This window comes from Branchiostoma belcheri, unplaced genomic scaffold, assembly GCF_001625305.1.
Source record: "Branchiostoma belcheri isolate BF01 breed outbred unplaced genomic scaffold, Haploidv18h27 scaffold480, whole genome shotgun sequence".
Taxonomy (NCBI): Eukaryota; Metazoa; Chordata; class Leptocardii; order Amphioxiformes; family Branchiostomatidae; genus Branchiostoma; species Branchiostoma belcheri.
In genome coordinates, this window is record NW_017804110.1 from 2,191 (window position 1) to 24,223 (window position 22,033).

Consider the following 22,033-nt stretch of genomic DNA (forward strand, 5'->3'; position numbering starts at 1 on the left):
TATTTTGCAGACGATTTTCGTGTCGACTGTGAGCTGTGCCGCCATTGGGGGCTAAGCAGAAGGACGGGGGCAAAGCAGAATTGCGCCGGGGGCGTAGAGGAACGACGGGGGCGAAGCAGATTTTTTGCGGGGGCGAAGCAGAACGGGGCGGGGGCGAAGCAGAACGGCGGGGGCGAAGAGGAAGGAGTTTCATGGGGGTGTTATTGTCTGCAATGTAAAATTGGATATAGATTGATTATGTTGTCGAATTGCTAATGCTACGTTTATTCAACAAAAGAGTTGGTTGGACCGAAAACGGGTTAGGATCTAGCCATTGTATGTTAAAATTAATCTGACTCATCATCTTTACATCTCACTTTGTTTTGTAGTAATATGGTCTTTCTGAGCAAAATTTGGAAGACATATTTAAAATAAAAAAAAATGTCCATCCAAAATAAATCGTGGACAAAAGTCCCTTTTCTGGTCTGCTAGAGAGTACGATTCGTGTGCGGCATGTATGGATATATTTTGATACCCACAACACAAGAACAGGTGTTTGACCTATTGGTGAGGCGCATTCTTTTCCCCTGACGTGACGGCATTACCTGGAGCCTTGTCTAATCTTAGTCACCGTCAACGAACCCGTTCCACTGTTTATCCATGACAGGGGCTGCATTCTTGCCAACCTTACCCCAAGAAAACAGCTGGTGGTCATGTATCAACACGTCAGCATGATGTGTACCCTGTGTAAACTCGGGGGCGGGGGGGATTTGACAATTTTTTTTAACCCTATCTAGACCGGGCGGGGGGGGGTTAAAAGTGCCCGTGCCAACTTTGATGTCTTGGTTGGCTTAATTTGGAAGGCCCGGTACTCTATGTTTCTTGTTATTTACGTTTCAGTCATACTTGCCTGAGTCACAGACTGGTTAGCGTGTCAGACAGACAATGGATGTTTCACCTAGCTGGTAAGGTGAAGCGTTAAGGTATTTTGTTTTCAACTTGGAATTTTTTCGCACCATGCGCAGAGGAGTCGAGTTACTGAAGGCACCATGCGCAGAGAAGTCGAGTTACAAAAGTTACTGACGGAACTGTGGCGTTAGGCTGTCGACGTCTTTGTTTTCGTGCTCGTTTAAAACTGGTCTTAAGTCTTTTTACACAAGGTAGTGAAGTGTTCCAGGTATAGATAACATGGGAAAGGGGATCTTTCTTCTTTTCTTGGCCACGCTTCTGGTCTGGTCCGAGGAAAGCCGTGGCCAAACTACCGAAAATAGCCCGATAACGACTACTGAAGGTGAGTGTTTGTGTTGGATTTTCTTTGTTCACTGAACCAAGAAGGTGCAAACCATACAAGATCTAACGTCCCATCCTTTTTAAGGAATATTGCAAAATGAAGTTCACAATCTCATCAGATGTGCTTGACATAGGCTTAAACTCTAATTGAGTAATAATGGTATTAGAAAGATGTGGAGTTATTTTATTGATGTATCCACGGTAAATGCCCCGCGGAACTAATCTCCAAGCAGATCTTTCGGTGGCAAGACAGTATCCATAGGCCAGAGGACTGTCCATTAGCCTTTGGTTTGGAAATGGATACTGGACGGCCAATGGATACGCTCTTTTACCACCCAACCGAAAGATCTGCTTAGAGATTACCGCAGAACTTCACTAGCTAGTGACCCCACTTCGAACATTCTCAGCACGGACACGTCTTGCCACTTCCACTGAAGCAAATCACCCTTTCCTCCTCCATTCATCACCTCTCAATAGGAAGTTCCGCGCTGAAAGCTTCTTTTCTAGAACAACATTACTATGGAACAAGCTACCGCGTGATTGTTTCCCATATGGGTATAAACAAGTCTAACATCGGCAAACATCTGTCCTCACTGGCTGTACAGTAGCCCTAAACAAATACAATGCTGTATAGGACTTTTTTTTTTACTCCGCACGTAGATCTATATAAATATATTGCATGTTTTTGTAAATACGTTTTATTCAAGTCTGTATTCGAATTTTAAATGCATGTTTATGTAAATATGTTGTCATCATATCTTTACTCTAATTACGTGAATGTCTTAACGCCGCTCCGGCTGCGATGTTTGTGACATTGGTTTTGAAATAAATAAACCATTCATAAACATTTGAGTGAATCATGAAGTAAAGATATGTCTTATATTTCAATTTAGACCCCAGGCCATGTGGGGACTTCCCATGGGATACCACCGATGGCGTCAGGGTGGACTGTGACTACACATATCACGAGATAAGGAAGAGTGGTCTGAGCGGGTGGGAATTCCTTGGACGATGCAACGTTACGTGCCCAAACGAAGCAGAATTCTTAGTCGGACCTCCGTTTTCTGTTACCGGGGGGTACTTTTACGAGTACATTATGGAAGGTGACTACTACTGCAATCGAGACAACAGGACCTGGTTGGGAACACAGCCAGTGTGTTTGGGTAAGTCTTTAAAATACTTTTTGTGACTCAAAAAATGATTTTTAAAATATTTAACTAATTTTACGATCGATCCAGTGGGGACTCATGTCGTAATTTGCTTTATTTAAAGTGGCATGGAGGTAAACAAGTGCTTTAAAAAAAAGCTGACATTTCGGCTGACGAAGGTTTTACTGTCGTTATTGAGGTAGAAGTTGTTGAAATGATATAACCCAAGTTGATGAAATTGGTACGAGACCACTTAAAGAAGAAAACACATCTGATCACTTCAATCTGATTACAGCAATATATGTATGTAACTCTTCATATATACATGTAGATGAAAAATAGTAATTTTGAAACCCGCAGCACTGTGACGATTTTGATGATAGCACATGCTACACAAAAAAGAAATGCTTCATCAACTTAAGCTTAGTTGAAAGTAATGAGAAGGGAGAAATAGATTTCATTATGGCTGTTAAGTAAATAAAGTTGTTGTGAGCGCTTGAACTTGTTGCGGTATTCTCCAAGCAGAGCAATCCGTTTGTAAGTCTGTTTCATTTTTTTCCAACGCTTTACATTTATTTTTTTGGTCTGGTGCTGTTGTCTTTGTTGGTTTGTTCAAGTTGTTGTCTACAGTCCCATTTCTATTTGTTCAGCAAAGTAGATTTTACAAAGTGATTGTGGAGGTTAGATGCAGCCCTTGTTAGTACCATGGGGTTAAAATACAGATCACTACATGTTTATAATAGTTCTGAAGTAAACAAGCAACGCGCTTGGGTTGCGTCGATGGCATTTACATGAAACAAGGTGCTTATAGCTGCTAGTCGGTGACCTGTCAGTAGCCCTATGATTGGTCCCCGCTAGAAATCTACTGGGTGTCGTTTAGTGTACACGAGGTGGGGGGTGGGGGGGTCGTTTGTTTACGTTTATGACTCATGATATAACATTTCATTTTGTCGTTTTGTCAGACAGTTTCAATCTTTTTCGGGATAATACAGAACAGTTCATGGGATCATCAAATCCGAATTTATCGGGATATCCCGCGGGATTTTTCGGGCACTACGTCGACTAAGATTTTTACAGACAGACGGTGCAGCGCATGTATGTTTGCAATGCGTAATAATAACAGTAGCACAAACGAATAGTGTTTTAATCAAACATTTTTTTTCCTAATATGGGCAAATCTGGTGGCTTGATAATGTTTAGAACGATAATACAACCTTCTTGGTACCAGAATTTCTGTCTGACCTTGCGATGTGGACGGCCCGCTAAGGCCACAGCAAGTAAATTTTATGGATGACATCCTCCGCAGACTCTAAATATAATGCGAGCGGGCGAAAAAAAACAAGGCGGGCCGAAAAAAACAAGGTTCCTACGATGTAAAATTTTGACTCAATCATTGTACAAATGGTTTTGATTCAGTATAGGAACATCACATATACACAACCAGCATCACATATCACTGCATCAAAGTAAGAAACAAAACATAAAATCAGAGCCTTTTCTTGTCTCCTCTTTTCCTAGTTATCTGCCACCCACCTTCCGGCATGGCAACAGACATCTTTGCCCATTTCGGCAAGTTGACCACTGTCAGAAGGCAACAAAATCTCTTGTTTTTTTTTTCAAAATCAGGCGAAAATTAGTGCGCGCGCGGATGTCATCCATAAAATTTACTTGCTGTGGCCTAATTTTAAGTACTGCGTTGGATGTCACCCGACCCGCGCTATCTCAGATATAAAATCTAACACATCCAGGGCCCCGCTGAAAAGCAGTGCGTAGCCACTGAGAGGGTCACCCTGGTTAAAGAAAACAGAATAAAAAAAGAGTTCCACGATCTCATACTTTCGCCAAATGATGTTAACCCTTCTGGTTGACGAATTATGCAATCTTAATCATTGATTTTGCAAATAAGAGCCTCATTTGCATGGACTGTATCAGTTGATCATATTCTCCACCCAACGACAGCCTTATCTTAAGAAAAAAGGCTAATCTAGCACTTCCTCATAAGTTATGCAAATGAAATCATGATTTTAATAAATTATGTTTATTGCTGTTCACCTTCACTTAACTTTCAGATGCGGTATGACATTCTCAGCAGTTACAACTATAAAATTAAAGCAATTTTCCATTATTTATGCAAAATAGGTCTTCATTTACATAATCTATATCCTCAGATGCTTTTCTCCTTCTCAATTACATCGCACATGTGTTTCATAGTCCTATCATCAAACGAAGCAAATTTATAGAATTTCCTTAATAATTATGCAAATTAGCTCCTTATTTGCATAATTGTCATCTTATTATGTCAAGCATCACTTCAGCTACCCACATACCAAAAAAACACGACAATCTGTCAAACCGTTCTTGAGTTATCATCCTTCGAAGTTTTTTTAATAAATGGTCCTGCAGTTCCAGAACAAGCCGCTAGGGGGTCCAAACTGACGTCAATTCTTTCCTGCCCCAAGAGCTATCTACTAACCAAAATTCGTCACCCTAGCATGTCCAGATCGCGAGATATCAAAACCGGAAGTTCTGCTGCCTACCCACCTACAAAGTTTCATGACAATGCATATTAAGCTTCTAGATTTATGCTGTTCACAAATAAACGGACGGACAAACAGACAAACGCTACTGAAAACATAAAAATCCACGTGCCATGTCGCCACTCGAGATGTTCTTAAGCTTTATTTTTCTCCTAGATAGGGGAGGTCGACGCACGGAGTTGCGAAAGAGAGATTAAATATTATACAAAAGAAGGGGCGAAGCATAATACTCAAATGTTCTAACGCCCATTGCCTTTGTTTACGCCGATCAAGAATATTGCTACATTTCGTGTTACTGTGACTGGCCACGTTGCCATAGAAACAGCACGTATGCAGCATAGCTAGCAGACCCGCCCAATCAAAGCGCACAGACGGGGACCCGCCCACTGGCTGGGCTTTAAGATTTCAAACTCAGTCAAACTTTGACCGCCAGACGATTGTAGCGATATTTCGCCTCAACCGCGGAGGGGTCGGCTCTATATTACGACAGCCCTATGTTACGACAAACATACGTTATGTAACGCAGGAGCAGGGAATAGAAACTCGGAAAAACTCGGCTGTTGATATTCTCGGCCGCGGGCCGGGATCGACAGAGCGTGGCACACGGCACTCCCAACAATCCGTCCGGAAACAGCGTCACAGACCGCTAATTCGGATTTCTTGAACAAAATATCTAGATGTTAACCCTATCCAGACCGGGCTTTTTTGGGCTTCGTGGGACGGGGGGGGGATCATTCGCCTCCCCCCCTCAGAACTCGTGAACAGTATATCGTATGACCACCAAATTTCCAAAGGATGGTGTACTAGTAAAAATTTAAAAATTTATTATAAATGCAATTTTGATGTCGTTATGACGTAATATGACGTCATTATGACGTCATTAATGTAATTTTATTGGCAAAAACTGTATAGATAGGTTGCTCAATGGTAACCAACGTGACTTTAACAAAAAGTGTTCATAATAGAATATTAGGGTGTACTAAGACTTATGTTGCCCACACCAGTGACGGCATAAAATGACGTCATGCATATTTAAGCTATCCGCCATCTTGGATTATAAAACTCGAATTTTGACATTTTTTTGTTCCAAAATAAAGGCTAAAATACATTAAATATAGACTTAAGACGTTCAAATGAACGTCTTAAGACGTTCCATTTCTTTTTTGTAAAAAGAAATGGAAGCAATGATGAAATTTTAAGGAAAATAACCTGTTTATACCGTGTGTAATGATGTTGTCCGCCTTCTTTGATTTTGGCCAATGACGTCATCAAATTAGCATAAATTATGCATATTTACTGACGAAATTTACATAAAATCATATGAGATATTATTGATATTATAAAGTATGTGTAACTTTACATAAACCCAGAAAATTCCATTGCTAAAACGAAAATTACTAAATTTAGCCAAAAATGCCCGTCAAAAACCCGTTGCCATGGCAACACAAAAATAATTACCTCATTGTACTGATACAAAATTGTTGCCAACAATATTTTATGAAAAGTCACTAAGTTTGGTGGTTCTAGTGCAAGTCGTTCGGACGCTATCCGACATCAAAGTTGGCGCGGGCGACTTTTAGGCCCCCCCCCGTCTACATAGGGTTAAAAGTTAACATAAAATTGCTAATACAAAAAGCTCGAGATTTTTCCATACCTCATATAAAATAATCAAAGTATTTTACAATTATTGTTTACAAAGAGCTGAGCAAGAAGTTATAAAAAATTAAACAAGAGTTCGGTTGACAAATTATACAATCTTCACAAATTAGAGCCTCATTTGCATGGATTACATCAGTTGATCATATTATCCACCCAATGACAGCCTTATCTTAACATAAAAGGCTATTCTAGCAATTCCTCATAAATTATGCAAATGAGGTCATGATTTGAATAAATTCTGTTTATTGTTGTTCACCTGTACATAACTTCCAAATGTGGAAGTGTGAAATTCGAGAATTTTCCATTAATTATGCAAATTAGGTCTTCAGTTACATGATCTATATCCTCATATGTTTTTCTTCGTTCCCAATTACATGTCACATGTGTTTTATTGTTTTACTATTGAACAAATCAGATTTAAAGAATTTCCTCATTAATTATGCAAATTAGCTCCTGATTTGCATAATTGTCATTTAATTATGTCAAGCATCACTTTAGCTACTCACACACCAAAAATCACGACAATTCGTCAACCCATTCTCGAGTTATTCTCCTTCGAAATTTTTTCAACTAAAGCTCCTGCAGTTCCAGAACAGGCCGCTAGGGGGCCCAAACTCATGTCACTTCTTTCCTAGCTAAAGGGCTATTTACCACCCAAAATTCGTGACCCTAGCATGTCCAGATCACGAGATATCAAAACCGGAAGTTCTACTGCAGTACCTAAGAAAGCCGCCAGGATGCCCAAAATCTAATCATTTTTAGGTCTCATTAGACCTACCCACCTACCAAGTTTCATAACAATCCATTTAAAGGTTCTTGAGTTATCGTGCTAAACCACAAACATACATACACACAAACGCTACCGAAAACATAACCTTCTTGGCGAAGGTAATAACCTATCAACAAGAATTTACAACACATACATGTATGCCCGGCCCGCTGTTTTGTAAAAAGGCTCTATGTTACCCATGGCCAGTCTAGATATAGGGTAAAATCGGATTTCTACATCATGGGAAACAGGTTCAACACTATATTCGCCCCTAACATGCATGGTCTTTGCTTCCGACATCACGCTAAATTAAGGTTTTGGAACGGAGTTTCTTTTACGATTTTGGTATCCAGTGGACATCTCCAGGCCAATTCGCGTAGAAACCGTAGTGAAATCTGAATTTTGGTGTCGAAAAATATCGTTTTTGACACTTTTTTCAACGGAGCTGCCTCTGTAAAAAATTTTAAAGCGGCCCCCGACCGAGAAACGCCCGTTTAGATACTCTTTTGGGGTGACTGACCGTTTGGGACGGCTGCCCGTCCCTGGTGGTAAACGGGTATATTGAAAAAGGCAAAAAAAAACGGTCCAGGACGCCTCAAACAGCTTGTACACCGTTCGAAACGGCCGTCCGTGTGTTTCTGACGGCATTCTGGCGGCGTATCCGAAGAGCTCTCGGGCGGGCTCCATGACGGGCTCCCGACGCGCTGTGTGACGGGCCTTTGGGCTGTTGTGACAAATGTAAGGTAAACCCGCCAAAGTGTTGATTTCAAACTTGTTTTATCTCACATAGTTTGTTGATTTGTGCATTGTCATGAGATCCTTCGGGAGTGTTCAGGTAAACCCGCCACAGTGTTGAAATATTCCCATTAAACGATCCTACAAGAAAACTATTGATATTTTTTTTTCTTTAAGTGACAATATATATTAAGTGAAATTTTTTTTCGAGATTATTACACTCAATACATTTACAATTTATCATTTGGTGTCTGAACATAGCCATAATCGCGTTGAAAAAAGGGGCGTCAAAGCATAGGGCTGTCGTAACATAGGGCTGTCGTAACATAGGGCTGTCGTAATATAGGGCTGTCGTAACATAGGGCCGTCGTAACGTAGGATTTTGGGGTATTTTTAGCGTGTTTTTAGGCTTTTTTATCGGGGTTTCTCTTTTGCACTGAAGTTTTTTCCCCACCAAACCCAAAAAACTTCAGTGCAAAAGAGAAACCCCGTTAAAAAAGCTTAAAAACACGCTAAAAATACCCCAAAACCCTACCTCTGCTTAGAGAGTACATGTACCTCAGCCCTACACGCGGCATTGTATTTTTCTCATCCCGATTTGAGCCCAAAACGACGTTTTTCTCAAGTGACATCGAGAACTAGAATGCCTTTCCCACCGGAAGAAACTTTGTCATCCGTGTGGAAGTACATTTGTACTTGCTTTCAGGGTAATACGTACGTGAATCGTTATTGATGCAAGTGTTTTAATTATATGTGTACACGTGTTTGGGGAGGGGTGAGACGCGCGCCCAGGGATTTTGATGGGCAATCTTTCCTAATTTTCGTAATACAGAGACTTCAACAACTACAAGATGTCACAATGAAACACAACAACTCCAGCCGGTTGTTATTTTATTTGATGGTTTATAACTTGCCGAAAAATTCACCGGAGACGAAGGGATCATTACAACTTCATTCCGGCTAGTATTTTCTTACAGATTTTCGTGAGATTTTCGCTGCACGATAGCTTTGTAAATAATGTAGCAGTTCAAATATGGCCACATGAGGGACGCATTATTTATATTTCTTAATACATATATATTTTTTTAATATTTTCATACACTCCTGTGCTTCACCACCGGTTAATAAAAATTATAGCCAAGTTAACTGACGTTATGACGTCAGGGTGCTCAATTGGCCCTGCCCAGATCGCCCAACAGGACGTAAAAAAAAAACTAGAAAGGCCGACATTTGCTTTGGAGCAAATACCACAGTTTCACCACAGTTTACGACATGGCAGGGAAAGAAGGAGAAACACAAGGGAAAATAATGCTTTACATTGATAAAACTATAGTATAAAGTAAAATACAACTAAGACTACCACAGCTGGATACCTACTCCCTACATTATTGGCTAGGATTTTTAATTGTATAATGCCAACTGTTGATTTTCAAAAAAAAAAAACGTTCATGCCCCGCATTCCAATGCTGGAGCAGGAAAGCTTGAAATACCTACCAAACACTTAAATACAGACATACTGTCAGTATGGCATGGCTCTGAGCAGGTATTAATTAAGTTATCCCAGTTAAATCCCAACAGCCAATCAGCAAGGAGAATAGAGGAAAGCTGCATGCCTATTGGTTGATGCCCTGCATTCCATTGTGATGACTCATGCCCAAACGTGGTAAACACTGCACACTAACACAGTAATACATTTGCCATAACACAGCCAAAAATCTCAAATAAAACCATTCTAAAAGCCTGTATCACAATAATTAAAAACAATTCCTGGGGGTATTTGTCCACTGTACCTACATACCAAATTTCAGGTCCTTAGGCCCCAAAATGAAGAAGCTGAATCCATTTAAAGAAATGACAGGAGGAGAAGGAGGCGAAGAAGGAGGAGAAGAATCATCACCAAAAGCAATATGGCCACTTTGTGGTGTTGTGAAGCCATAACAATTGGCACGCCGCCATCGGTGATAGGACCCGCGATAGACTTGGAGATCTCGCACCAAGTTTTTTTGTTCCGCGGTACGCAGGACGCGAATATATCTCGCGGAATTTATCCGGACGCCTATTCCGAAAAATCCGAAAAAATTCCGCAGCCCGATGATGCATATATCCCGTGAAGTTCTCTCTTTAAACATAATAAGGATTATTAAGGGTTAATGACCCGCCCCGAGGTGAATATGGTGTAATAAAACCTTGTCAGTTGCTATAACCACCGAATAAAGCCACCAAGTGAGCGCAGCGAACTAGGTGGCTTTATGAGGTGGCTTTAACGCTATTATCATATAGCTTACACGATAGCCTATCCAAACTGATGCAGTAAGTGACACAATGTACAATTTACCCGTTGCACATGCTGGATAGAACATAGTTCCATCTGGAGTCACCTGAGGTCACTGGGTAGAGTTCACGTTCTATGTCTTCTATCTGGGTCACAGACAGGGAACAGGTGTTCTTATGGGAATCACCCGAGGTCATTGGAACACAACTCAAGTTATTTTTGGATTTTTTAGAACTAGAGCCGTGTTCTATTGGGTCACCTGATCATGAGGTCATATGCGGGTAATTATTGGGTTGTTTAATGTGTGGATTGGGATGAATAAATACCCGATTTTGACTCTATTTGTGACATTACGGCGTCATAAAGAATGTGGAATGGAGCCTTCTGATTGGTCAACGTCACCGGGCTATATGATAATTGCATATAGGAATTTGACAGAAGAAATAGTGTTGGGGCTTCAATATATAAAACGGAATATGAGAACGCATGGTTTCACTAAATTCACGTCTTCATTATTACCTCCATGAAAATGGAGGAATTGTTTTTGGCGCGTCTGTGTGTGTGTGTGTGTGTCTGTGTGTGTGTGCGTGTTTGTGTTTCCGCACATTTGTAGTCAGCATAACTCCATAACGCCTTTATGGATTGTGATTATATTTAGTATGCTGGTAGGTCTTAGGAAGCCAAAGGTCAAGGTTAAATATGGGCCTCCTGGTGGATGACCTTGGTATTGCAGCAGAACTTCCGGTTTTTGTATCTTTTGTCCTGAACATGCTATGGTCTTGATTTTTGAGTGACTGATAGACTGTGCAAGAAATGCTGACACACCGCAGGATTGGGAGGTTAGAAAGGCTAGAAGAGGAAGGAGTCTTCCTAGACCGGAAGGAATGGAAACGACGCTCTGAGCTGACAGGCACTAAGCCTACCTGGGGATGATGTAAGATGTAAGTAAGAAGATAGATTGTCCTGTCAGGAATAAGTGGTGTGGGTTTGGTCCCCCTAGCAGCTTGTTCTGGAACTGCAGGGGACTTTCGGGGGGAAATCTTGAAAAGCCAATAAGTCCAGATAGGAACAATGTATTTTCATCATGTTTGGTAGGTAGGTAGCTAAGAGAGAGATGTACATAATTAAATGCAAATTATGCTAATGAGGTCTTCATTTGCATAATTAATAAGGAAATTCTATAATTACAGTGTTTTACATTTTAGTACTTTCATACATGTAACGTATGTAATCTTTGGCAGATGGAACATCAACAGATACCAATTATGCAAATTATGACCTCATTTGCAAAATAAATACGAAAATTCTAAGGGTGAATGATGGGGATTTCATACTTGGTACATGTGTAAGTTAATCAAAAGTTAACATCACGATGCATTTATTATGTTAATGTGGAGGTCATTTGCATAAATAAAGAGGAAATTTACATTGACACGTCAAGCCCATATTTCATGGAGGTATGAGATCTCAGAACTCTTGTTTTATTTTCAATCTGTGCCCGCCGAATCTCGCGCTTGCGAATTATTTTTCAGCGGTTATATATATGCAGACATTATCAGTCTCTGCTCACTTTTGAAATCGTTTGTATGCTCTAGATTGGACCTATCTAGGACAGAAAAAAAGTACTTGGTCTATGAGAAACTGGAGAGGAACTTAGCAGAGATGAACCCGACCATCCACTAGAAGGATACAGCACATCGCAACTATTTCTGGAAAAACATTATATCTCCAATTTGGCCAGTAAATATTTATTATGTATGTTAAGTTGCATAATATATGTAAGTCATGTAACACAGTTATAGCTTTTTAAGATTGTATGTCTGGTTTTATAGAGTGTGTAGTTGTCAAAATTTTACACAACTGTAGATTTTCATTATCATTGATTTCAAAGATTTTCATTAATTTTTTATTGATTGATTTCAAAGAACACTTTTTTAGAAGTGGGTAAATTCACTGGCTCGGCAATCAAAAGAACAAGTAAAACCCAACAAAACTGGCTTGATATATATCGTACTGTAGTATAAAGATATCATCATATGTATATGATATACGTACTCACAATTAGCCTTCTGTCATGTAATAATAATAAACTTATCATCATTATTATTTCAGCCTATGTCCTACTTTCTATTTACAAAAATGTAATAAGGTTGTGAGATGAGCGCAACAAAGTCATTTTAATTAAAGCTGTCAGAAAGATTTGAAGTTTACTTGGAGTCTGCAGAGGATGTCAATAATTAAGTTTACATGCTGTGGCCAAATTTCAAATATAGTGGGAGAGTGTGCTGAGTGAATCAGTGGTACTGTGGTATGTGACATTACAATTAATTATATCTCTTAAAATAAGAGATAAGAGATATAATTAATTGTATAATAATTATATCTATACATGACGCTTAAAGACTAGTCAATGGTAATGATATTTGAGTGGCAGACGGGTAGATTTTAAACTTCGTCCTTAGCCTTACAAGGGCAAAAACATTCAAATCCCCCAGTTATAAAGTTAATGTTACTCTATATAGTAACATTACATCAAAGTCAGTAATATAAGCAAAATATCCTTCTACCCATCCTTTCCCAATAAAGGTATAACGTTAAATCGTAGGCAAGACCACCCTGAGGTAAACATATTGCATTTGCTTGCAAATGGTACATTTCTAGTGGTATATCTAACTTTCCAAATGTGTTCATGGGGTGAATATATTGTGAAATCATGATTTTGTTGACAGTCTTTTCCATACATACAAGAATTGTGTAGTGTACCATAGAGTTGTTGGAATTTCATGGGCAACAATGACCATTATGAACTTGAGTTCTTTTACACAGTGTAGACGATTTAAATCTAACAACTGCTGACAGGTACATTATGTAAATAACAGAACAAAAGTCACAAACAGTTATGGGTTGATCTAGTAAATTATAATTGTACAGTTTGGCTAAAGTTCTAGCAGACTCAGTTGTGTAGCAGAGGAAGTACAGTGCACAACTGAAACAAGTGCTTTTATAAAATGCTGTCGATTGCCGCCGTTGTGATTTTGCACAACAAAATCGTATGCAAAAAAATGTTTTTTTTTTCTTTGAAAGAAGTGATAATAAGGCCTTTGATTCAAATCTAGCTATGCTATACTACATACACATGTACATTTGGATTGTCACTATTGGCATGTAGAAAGTTTAGGAAAAGACTAGAAAGGCCAATATTTGCTTTGGAGCAAATACAGCGATGGGTTCACCACATTTTACCACATGGCAGGGAAAGAATGAGAAACACAAGGGAAAACAATGATTTACCAGGGTTCTAGCTAGGATTTTATTCTAGCGTAGTGGTACCTGACGCACGTCGAGGGAGCGAAGCGACCGAGAGGGGGGATGGGGCGGAAGGGGGGATGTGCCCCCCCTTCCGCGGTGCGGAGCTTTTAAAAATTTAAGCTTAAAAAGCAGCCATTTGAGGGATACCCAAAGGGAAAAAATGTCATTTCTAAGGTATGTACAATGTATCCTTGATTAGTAATTTTTATATTTTTACAGCTTGGAATCTTCACAAAATAGAGAAGATACTCCAAATCAGACACAACCAAGAACAGACTCTGAGATAAATTAAATGTTAAACATAGCATCTGGTGTGCAAAGTTGTAATATTCTACATGCAAAAAAAGTAACTATAAATAATATAAGAAATACGTCTGTTTTGCCTGCTAATAGTGTCTCATTATGAGGCACTTTTAATCTCCTTTGTGCCATTTCTGTTCTGCAAAACTGGGCCGAAATTTGACGTGATTCAACACGTGGCTTTGTTGTTATTGCCAAGCTTTGATGCTGACATGATTACAGGCACACCCAGTATGTCGACATAGATCGCACAGTAGCTAAGAGCATGAAATCGGCATGGCACCAGCACTGACGCATATGTGGCAGGAAAACCCACGTGTCACAAAGATCACAAACGCCCGTAAAGAAAAACGGCAAAAGACAAGAGAGCAATAATTTGTATTTACTTGTTTAAACTATGAACGGATCCAAGGGGTGAACTCCCTTGTTTAGTTTACTAAAGTGGCAAATTTTCAACCAACGCAAGTTTGCCGCTGTGGGCTTTAGAGGCCCCTCCCCTTTTCGGGAGCCGGCTGGAACTGTAAAGCACTTTAATTATTAGGCTGGTGACTAAGTACATTGTAACTCTTTGTATTTTTTTCACCTTGGCAAGATATAGAATTAATGCAATTTAGTGGAAGGTGTTTATGTCCAGAGTTACAAGGAGAGATCTGTTGAACACGGGAGGAAACATATTTGTGCTACATACATCGTGGCGTGGGAATTGTTAAATAGGCCAGCCCATATATGGCGTCCCAGAGGGAAAGCCGACACTATGAAGGGGGCGGAACATCCCTTCTACAGACTGGGCTAGACACCCTGACGCCAGTGTCTGGGCGTCAAGAGACTGCCGCTGTCACTCACAGAAGGGCGGCAACACAAGTTGTAAAGAAGCCAAGGCCCCGCCTAGGCACGCCCCATTCTCCTGGGAGGGCCGCCACGTGCGTTACTTTGCTAAAAAAACATTTTTACATTTGATCTGGCATTTTTGAACAAAGAAATGCAGTCACAATGCCGCTACGTTGTACTGAAAATTAGCGTAGCGGGGGAAAATATATTGGCGTAGCGGGTCAAAATTTTAGCGTCGCGGGCACCGACGCTACTTAGCGCTAGCTAGAACCCTGTTTACATTGATATAACTATAATATGAAGTAACATACAACTAAAACAACAGTTGGATAGCTATTCCTCCCAACTTTTATTGGTTAGGATTTTTAATTGCATAATGCAAACTGTTGATTTTCAAAATAAAATAAAAAACGTTCATGCCCCGCATTCCAATGCTGGAGCAGAAAAGCTTGAAATACCTACCAAAACACTTGAATAAAGACATACTGTCAGTATGGAAATGCTCTGTGCAGGTGTTAATCAAGTTAAATCCCAACAGCCAATCAGCAAGAAATGCTCTGTGCAGGTGGAAATGCTCTGTGCGGGTGTTAATCAAGTTAAATCCCAACAGCCAATCAGCAAGAAGTATAGAGGAAAGCTGCATGCCTATTGGTTGATGCCCTGCATTCCATTGTGATGACTCATGCCCAGACGTGGTAAACACGGCACACTAACACAGTAATACATTTGCTATAACACAGCCAAAAAACTCAAATAAAACCATTCTAAAAGCCTGTATCACAAAAATTTAAAAAACGCCTAGGGGTATTTGCCCACTGTACCTCCATACCAAATTTCAGGACCTTAGGCCCTAAAATGAAGAAGCTGAATCCATTTAAAGATATGGCAGGAGAAGGAGGAGAAGGAGGAGAAGAAACATAAGAAAAAGCAATATGGGTTCACCACCACTTCGTGGTGTGGTGAACCCATAATAACCAGAACCAGGCCTGCAGTGTTACCAAACTACCAAAGAAAGAAAGAAACAAAGAAAGAAGGGTAGATACCGTATTAATACATGTGCATGCGCCGAAATTTAAAAAAAAAAAACTACATAGCCAACATATCCTAGCAAACATATGATATTCACTAACACCAACTTCCCGCAGCTATATTTATGCGTGGGCATATATTTCCATGTATGCTTTTTAATAATTTTTTTCTGGTCATATCTAGTTTTTTTCTATTTTCTGTGCATCTCAGGTCGGTTGAACAACGCTACCATGGTAACAGACGAGTCCAACGGAATCCGGCTGGTGGGGGGAGAGTTTTACGGCTGTGTGGAGTTGTACGATAACGTCACCCAACAGTGGGGACCTGTGCGGGGATGGGATGTTGCGTATCTCGTGGAGACTAAACGGGTGCCTTTGGCGGATCTTGCATGCAGAAATCTGGGGTTTTCGGGGGTACTTGCGACGGGAGCCTACAGATTGTCAAACGGCACCATCTCTAGATCTAGGGATCTCAGAAATTTTTGGCACCCAGTGGAATTTTATTACCTGAGTTACTACTATATGGATGTTGAAAACGTAACAACGTACTCATCTACAGCCCCTAAGTTTATTGTGCCCAGAGCCGGACAAATCCATGCGTCTTCTTTACATGATGCTGTGGACCGTATAGTTAGGGGACCCTGCACGCCTGTTGACTTTGAATGCAGCGATGGCCGTCTACACTATAGTAATGCTATGTGCCTGGCTTGTGCAGGACAACCGAAACATGATGACTCTCCAGGTAAGAAGTTCCTGTTTAAATACTGTAACATGATAAAGCATATCATGGTGGTAAAATTCGGGCCCCAATGTCCCCACCTGCTTTAGAACCCTAATCGTGTTCGATATGACGTCATTCGAACGGTGTTCGATATGACGTCATTCGAACCGAACGGCGTTCGATCTGGGGTCACCCGCAATCAGAGCCAAACCGGGTTTTCAGGCCCATTTTACGTGAACACCTCCTAACAAAAAAAAATCACAATATCACAAATAAAAACTATTTTCTGGTCACTACATGTACGCTTATCATTTTGTTGTGGACATGAAACATGAATCAAAGCTATTGTCGTATTCGTGGGTGACCTTTAATATTGTAATGATTCTTTACGATACTAGTAGTATGAATATCACACTCCCTACTTTCAGGTAAGATGACATGTCTGCAAAACTTTTAAACCTGAAACGATCTTTCATCTTATTTCTTACCTTGTATGTTCCTTTGATTAATTATTTAAATCACTATGGGTTAAATCTGACAACAAATAGAGAATGAATTTTTTTTAATATTTGGTATGTAACGTTACAGTGGTAACGCTATACTGATGCTGCAACGTTACAAACCACATGTTCCATGTTGAAAAGAACACAAAAACTGAATTGTCTATTTGTTGTCAGATTCGCCCATAGTAATCTAATTAATGTTGAGCACAAAATGCCCCAACACCTCAAAACACTGTGAAAAACAAACTGTTTAACGTCACCAGGATCATTCCGATGTCGCCCTGTCCTATGCAAATGAGTTTAGACCCCTGTTTTCGCATTGCATTCTGGGGATGGGAAACTGGTGAATAGATTTACTCTAGGAATATTAGAAAATCGGTCTTGAACAACAGGCATTAATGCATGGGTCGCAATGTAACGAAAAAACACATGAATGAGACTTTGAATAAAGCTTTGTTTACTCTTTTGCGTAATTTTTAAACCTTCCCATGTAAATTCGTTGTTTATATTTTACAACTCAATTAAATTTGCTTATTCATAATCATACCTATAGCTTTTATACTATGTATAGGTTTTTTTTTCCTATTCGATAAAATTTTATCTCTCAGCCATCAGAGCTCAAGTGACCTGCACATCCAACTACATCCGGGTCAGTTTCTCCCGCCCTGAAAACAACTCCATTCAGCTGGAAGACGTCCAGCTAGCAGCGCCACCTTGCAGTGCTGATCAGAACTCCACCCATATCTACATCGATGCACCGCTCACGGCATGCGGAACAAGCCGACAGGTTTGTCAACGTTAAGTTAAAACATCAAAATGTCCCAAGAAAATGTCTTCAAATCTAATGATAGAGGTTATATGAGTTTTACTGTTGTTTAATACATGTATCTTTTTAATAAAAATGATATAAAATAATTGATCTTTGTTGCAAGTTTTTGCCCACATACGCTAGATGCAGCTGTAATTTTGCAACTGAAAGAGCCTAAAAAGAAAATGCTATTACCAATAGTGTTGATAGTAATTATAAACAAAAGGAGACAAACCTAAGCATAAATATATTATTACACATGCTAGATTTATATATAAACTATATAGTTTACATTATGAAAATATAAAGCTATGCTACTAAAACAACTGAAACAACTGTAGATTCATCTTTCAGCGTAGCAACATAACGTTATGTTGTTTTCTTTTCAAAAGGACACAGAAGATTACATCATCTACAGAAACACCCTGACCATCAAAGTCAACGCTTCCAGTATGATAATCACTCGTCATCACTTCACAGAGATCAGCGTGGAGTGTCGTCTGCCGCGCCGAAAGACGGTCACTGTCAACTTTGACCCCCAGAACTTGTCCGTGTTCCGGTCATACATCGTCGGCAGGGGTGAATTCATCATCTCTATGGATCTGTACCTGAGTAACAACTTCCGGTCCCCTGTATCGGTGTATCCAATGTCCGCGGAGTTGGGACAGGTATTCAAGCTACCCAAAACATATGAATTTTAACTAGTACTTGATAAAACCATGTATTGATAGCAAAGTAAGCAGGGATAGTACTCTTTATTTTGTGAAATGTTTTGCTATGAAAATGCACACACACACAAACACGCATGCACGCGCGCACACACACACACACACACACACACACGCACACACACACACACACACACACACACACACAACTTGACATACACACACAGACACGCACACAAGCACATACATGTACACACACACATGCGCACACAGACATTTAACTCTGGTATGGGGCACTCGTATTTCTGTCAGATGCTGTACGTACAGCTGAAGGTGACATCAGACGACACTAGCCTGCAGCTGTTCGTGGACAGCTGCATGGCCACGCCTACAGAACAGCCAGACGACAGCAACGTGCTGTACCACCTCATAAGGGACGGGTGAGTGTTATCTTGAGTTTTCAGTTTTTTTTTTTTTGTTTTTTTTTTATTCCAACATTTCATCACTGGACGGCACACTCAAATTATCAACTTATTATATACCGTCACCAACATAGAAGACAAATACGGAACAGGACAATACTCATTTTCACTTAAGTGAGGAAAGTCGTGTAAAGTGCCTTTCCCAAGGGCACAAGATCGGTGGCATGTCAGGACTCGAACCCGGGACCTTTAGATTCAGAGTCGAGTTTTCAGTTTTGTAGTATGAATTTCTTTTTTTCTGTATCTTAAATCAGTGTTTCTCCTCTCATCCAATCAATTGTTCACAGTTGTGACCAGGACTCTACGGTGGCTCGCTATTGGTCGCCGTCCACAATGCAGGAACGGTTCGGTTTCCAGGCCTTCGCCTTTACCAGCGGTACACGCACGGTAAGTCACGTAAAAGTACATATATGACCGGCGCATTAGTAACAAAGCAGGCTTCCTTGTTGCCAGATTGAATGTAGGTACCATTATCCAATCGTCAGGTCCTCTGCTAGGGCGTGCCGTCCTGTGATTCATCCTTCTCACTGCATTAGAGCCAACCAGCCAATCACGTTGCCTCTTGATCGTAGGCGGCGACGTGATTTGTTAGCAACAATAAAAAACGGTGCACAGTATCTGATTGGTGGAACAGCCATGGGAGGATGGTAGCTGTATGCCAGAATAAAGCTAGCAAAACGTCTTACACAAACTTCATTTAAACGTTTTGCACATTGTACCTATATGCTTAGGTGTACATCCACTGTGACATCCTCCTGTGTAACGCCGCGGACCCGAACTCCCGGTGCGCGCAGGGCTGTCAGGCGGGCAGGAGGAGGAGGGAGGCCGCAGACGACTCCGATGTCTACAGGCTGATCCAGGGTCCCATCGTCCTAAAAGATGAACAAACCGGTAAGAAAATTTCTCTGTATACATCTACATACAGCATAATGACCTGGGTACTTGTAAGCAAGTTGTCTTCTGTATGAGTTTTTTTTTTCAATAAATAGACTGATTTATTGTTGAACAGATAAATCCCAGGACCCACTGGTAGCCTAAATGCACTCGGCTGAATTGTTGGGTCTGGTTACAAAATACAATTACAATCACGATTACAAATGCAGCACACAGCTGTCTACACACATAGAAATAAAAAGAGACCATTGTTTAAAATCTTAAATAAGCCATACTAAATGTACTAATTTTCAAAAAGATTAATTTATCGAAAGGTGATTAAAACGCTACAGTAAAAATAGAATTTGATATGTCCTCATTGGTACTAGTACTCAGATCTTTAAGACTCGTTCATAATTAACAGTTAATGTAGCCTAAAATGCTATTAAACCGGTTTGTTAGGAGTTACATTGAGTTCAACGGTTTCAGCATAGCTGGGACAGGGCTGTTCAGGAAGCGTTTGGTCCCAATAGGTAGCTGGTAGCAATGGGTGTGTCTGAGTCGCCTGTGGTGTTTCTGACCACCTTATAAGACGCTATTCACATTTGTGTCGCATTTTTCTTCTTGAAACACACCTGTGTTAGAAGGTTTCCGCTGATACCTGGGTCTTTTCTCTCATAGTTCGTGACCGGTCCCCAGCAGCTCACACCGTGGACATGGTTTCTCTCCTCGTGGAAGCATGCGCAGTGGTCGTCGCCGCCATGTTGATTGGCTAGAACTGGGCATGCTGGGAAGTCAGCGTGAAGGTCAAAGGGAGATTAAGAAACCGTCTGTATTTTTCCAACCTCTTGTGGTAGTTCTCGCTAGCAATATGAGATCATGCTACATTATGTAAGCTTTTTTAAGGTGTATATACACAAATTTGATTCCGAAATAGAGATACACCACTTTTGATTTTTCCAAGCTAATGTTTTGGTGAATAATAACCCGAGCTAAAAACAAATTAAATACGCCATGCTGTATCGCTTTTTTTAAATATTTAACCGTACTACTGTAAATTGTGAGAGTTGAATTTATATGGATAACAATGGTACGTATATGTAAGTAGGCTAGTGTCATAATCATACTAATACATAATACGGTGATAGAAAAATACAAATGTATGTTGTAATGGTGTGCTTGTGTGTACATGTGTAAGTGTATGTAATAAACACGATCTGGTGATTGGGATTGATATGTTAGATGATTTTTATTTTTCTTGATATGCGTCAAACATTTAAAAAGCATGAAAAACAGACTTACCTGCGCCACAACTTTATTATCAACTTTTTCAACAGGCAGTAAAGGTTTAACAAAACATATACACACAAACAAGGTTTGTGCTTGTGTTGGATTTTTCACAGTTTTCACTGAACTACGTATTATGGCTTAGAGTAAAGATAAGATAACATATCAGAAAATACGTGGATGAAGGTTAGACATCCAGGTAATAAGATACGCCAAAAAGCAGTTACTCAAGATATGATTTATTGAGCAGTTACTCAAGCAACTGGATATGATTTTGGATATGATTTCAACATACATATCCAGTTGCTTGAGTAACTGCTTTTTGGCGCATATCAGAAAATGTTGACTTTTTTTCCAGGGACTACTGGATCGGTTTGGACGACAAACAGAGAGAGAGGGTGGTTTCGTGTGGCATGACGGGAGTTTGAAAATCAAGTTTTTTCGCCCTGAAATCGCTTCGAGTGCCTTTAATTTCTAGACTAGCTAACAAAATCGCCCGTGTACATGTAGTTAATTATATTGGGTACAGGGCAATTGTTACGTTGACTGTCTGGACAGACTAGGTTGGCAGCACAAGGGGAGGGATGATTGACAGGCAGCATGACAGAAGGCTAAAAGGTCAGACACAGGAAATGGGATGAACATAAAGTTAATGAAAACCCACCCCAAAATGATTAAATAGTTATAAGTTATATAGCACGTAGTCATGAAATAAGACAGAAAACTGCAACTATTACGCTTTCTCACACTTTTATACAATCTATTGTTGTTTCTTAACAGACATTTAGCTCTAATTTAGACTGAATTTTTCTACAGGGTAAACTATGTGGTTTCTGA

At 40.1% G+C, this 22,033-nt stretch overlaps 1 protein-coding gene across 1 annotated transcript; it reads left to right on the forward strand.

Annotated features, from left to right (window-relative positions):
- The first annotated feature begins 1,059 nt into the window (after positions 1–1,059).
- On the forward strand, positions 1,060–20,812 carry LOC109479418. Its single transcript, XM_019781387.1, has 9 exons — positions 1,060–1,270; positions 2,163–2,432; positions 16,066–16,596; positions 17,687–17,865; positions 18,279–18,554; positions 18,867–18,994; positions 19,324–19,423; positions 19,768–19,927; positions 20,591–20,812. The coding sequence occupies exons 1-9, from the start codon at positions 1,168–1,170 to the stop codon at positions 20,683–20,685; spliced, it is 1,842 nt and encodes a 613-aa protein (XP_019636946.1). The 5' UTR covers positions 1,060–1,167; the 3' UTR covers positions 20,686–20,812.
- The last annotated feature ends 1,221 nt before the right edge of the window (positions 20,813–22,033 follow it).

Coding starts and splice junctions, on each gene's coding strand:
- LOC109479418 (XM_019781387.1), top strand. CDS start 1,168: ATGGGAAAGGGGATCTTTCTTCTTTTCTTGGCCACGCTTCTGGTCTGG. Junction 19,424..19,767: donor TTACCAGCGGTACACGCACG/GTAAGTCACGTA, acceptor CTATATGCTTAG/GTGTACATCCACTGTGACAT. Junction 19,928..20,590: donor CCTAAAAGATGAACAAACCG/GTAAGAAAATTT, acceptor TTTCTCTCATAG/TTCGTGACCGGTCCCCAGCA.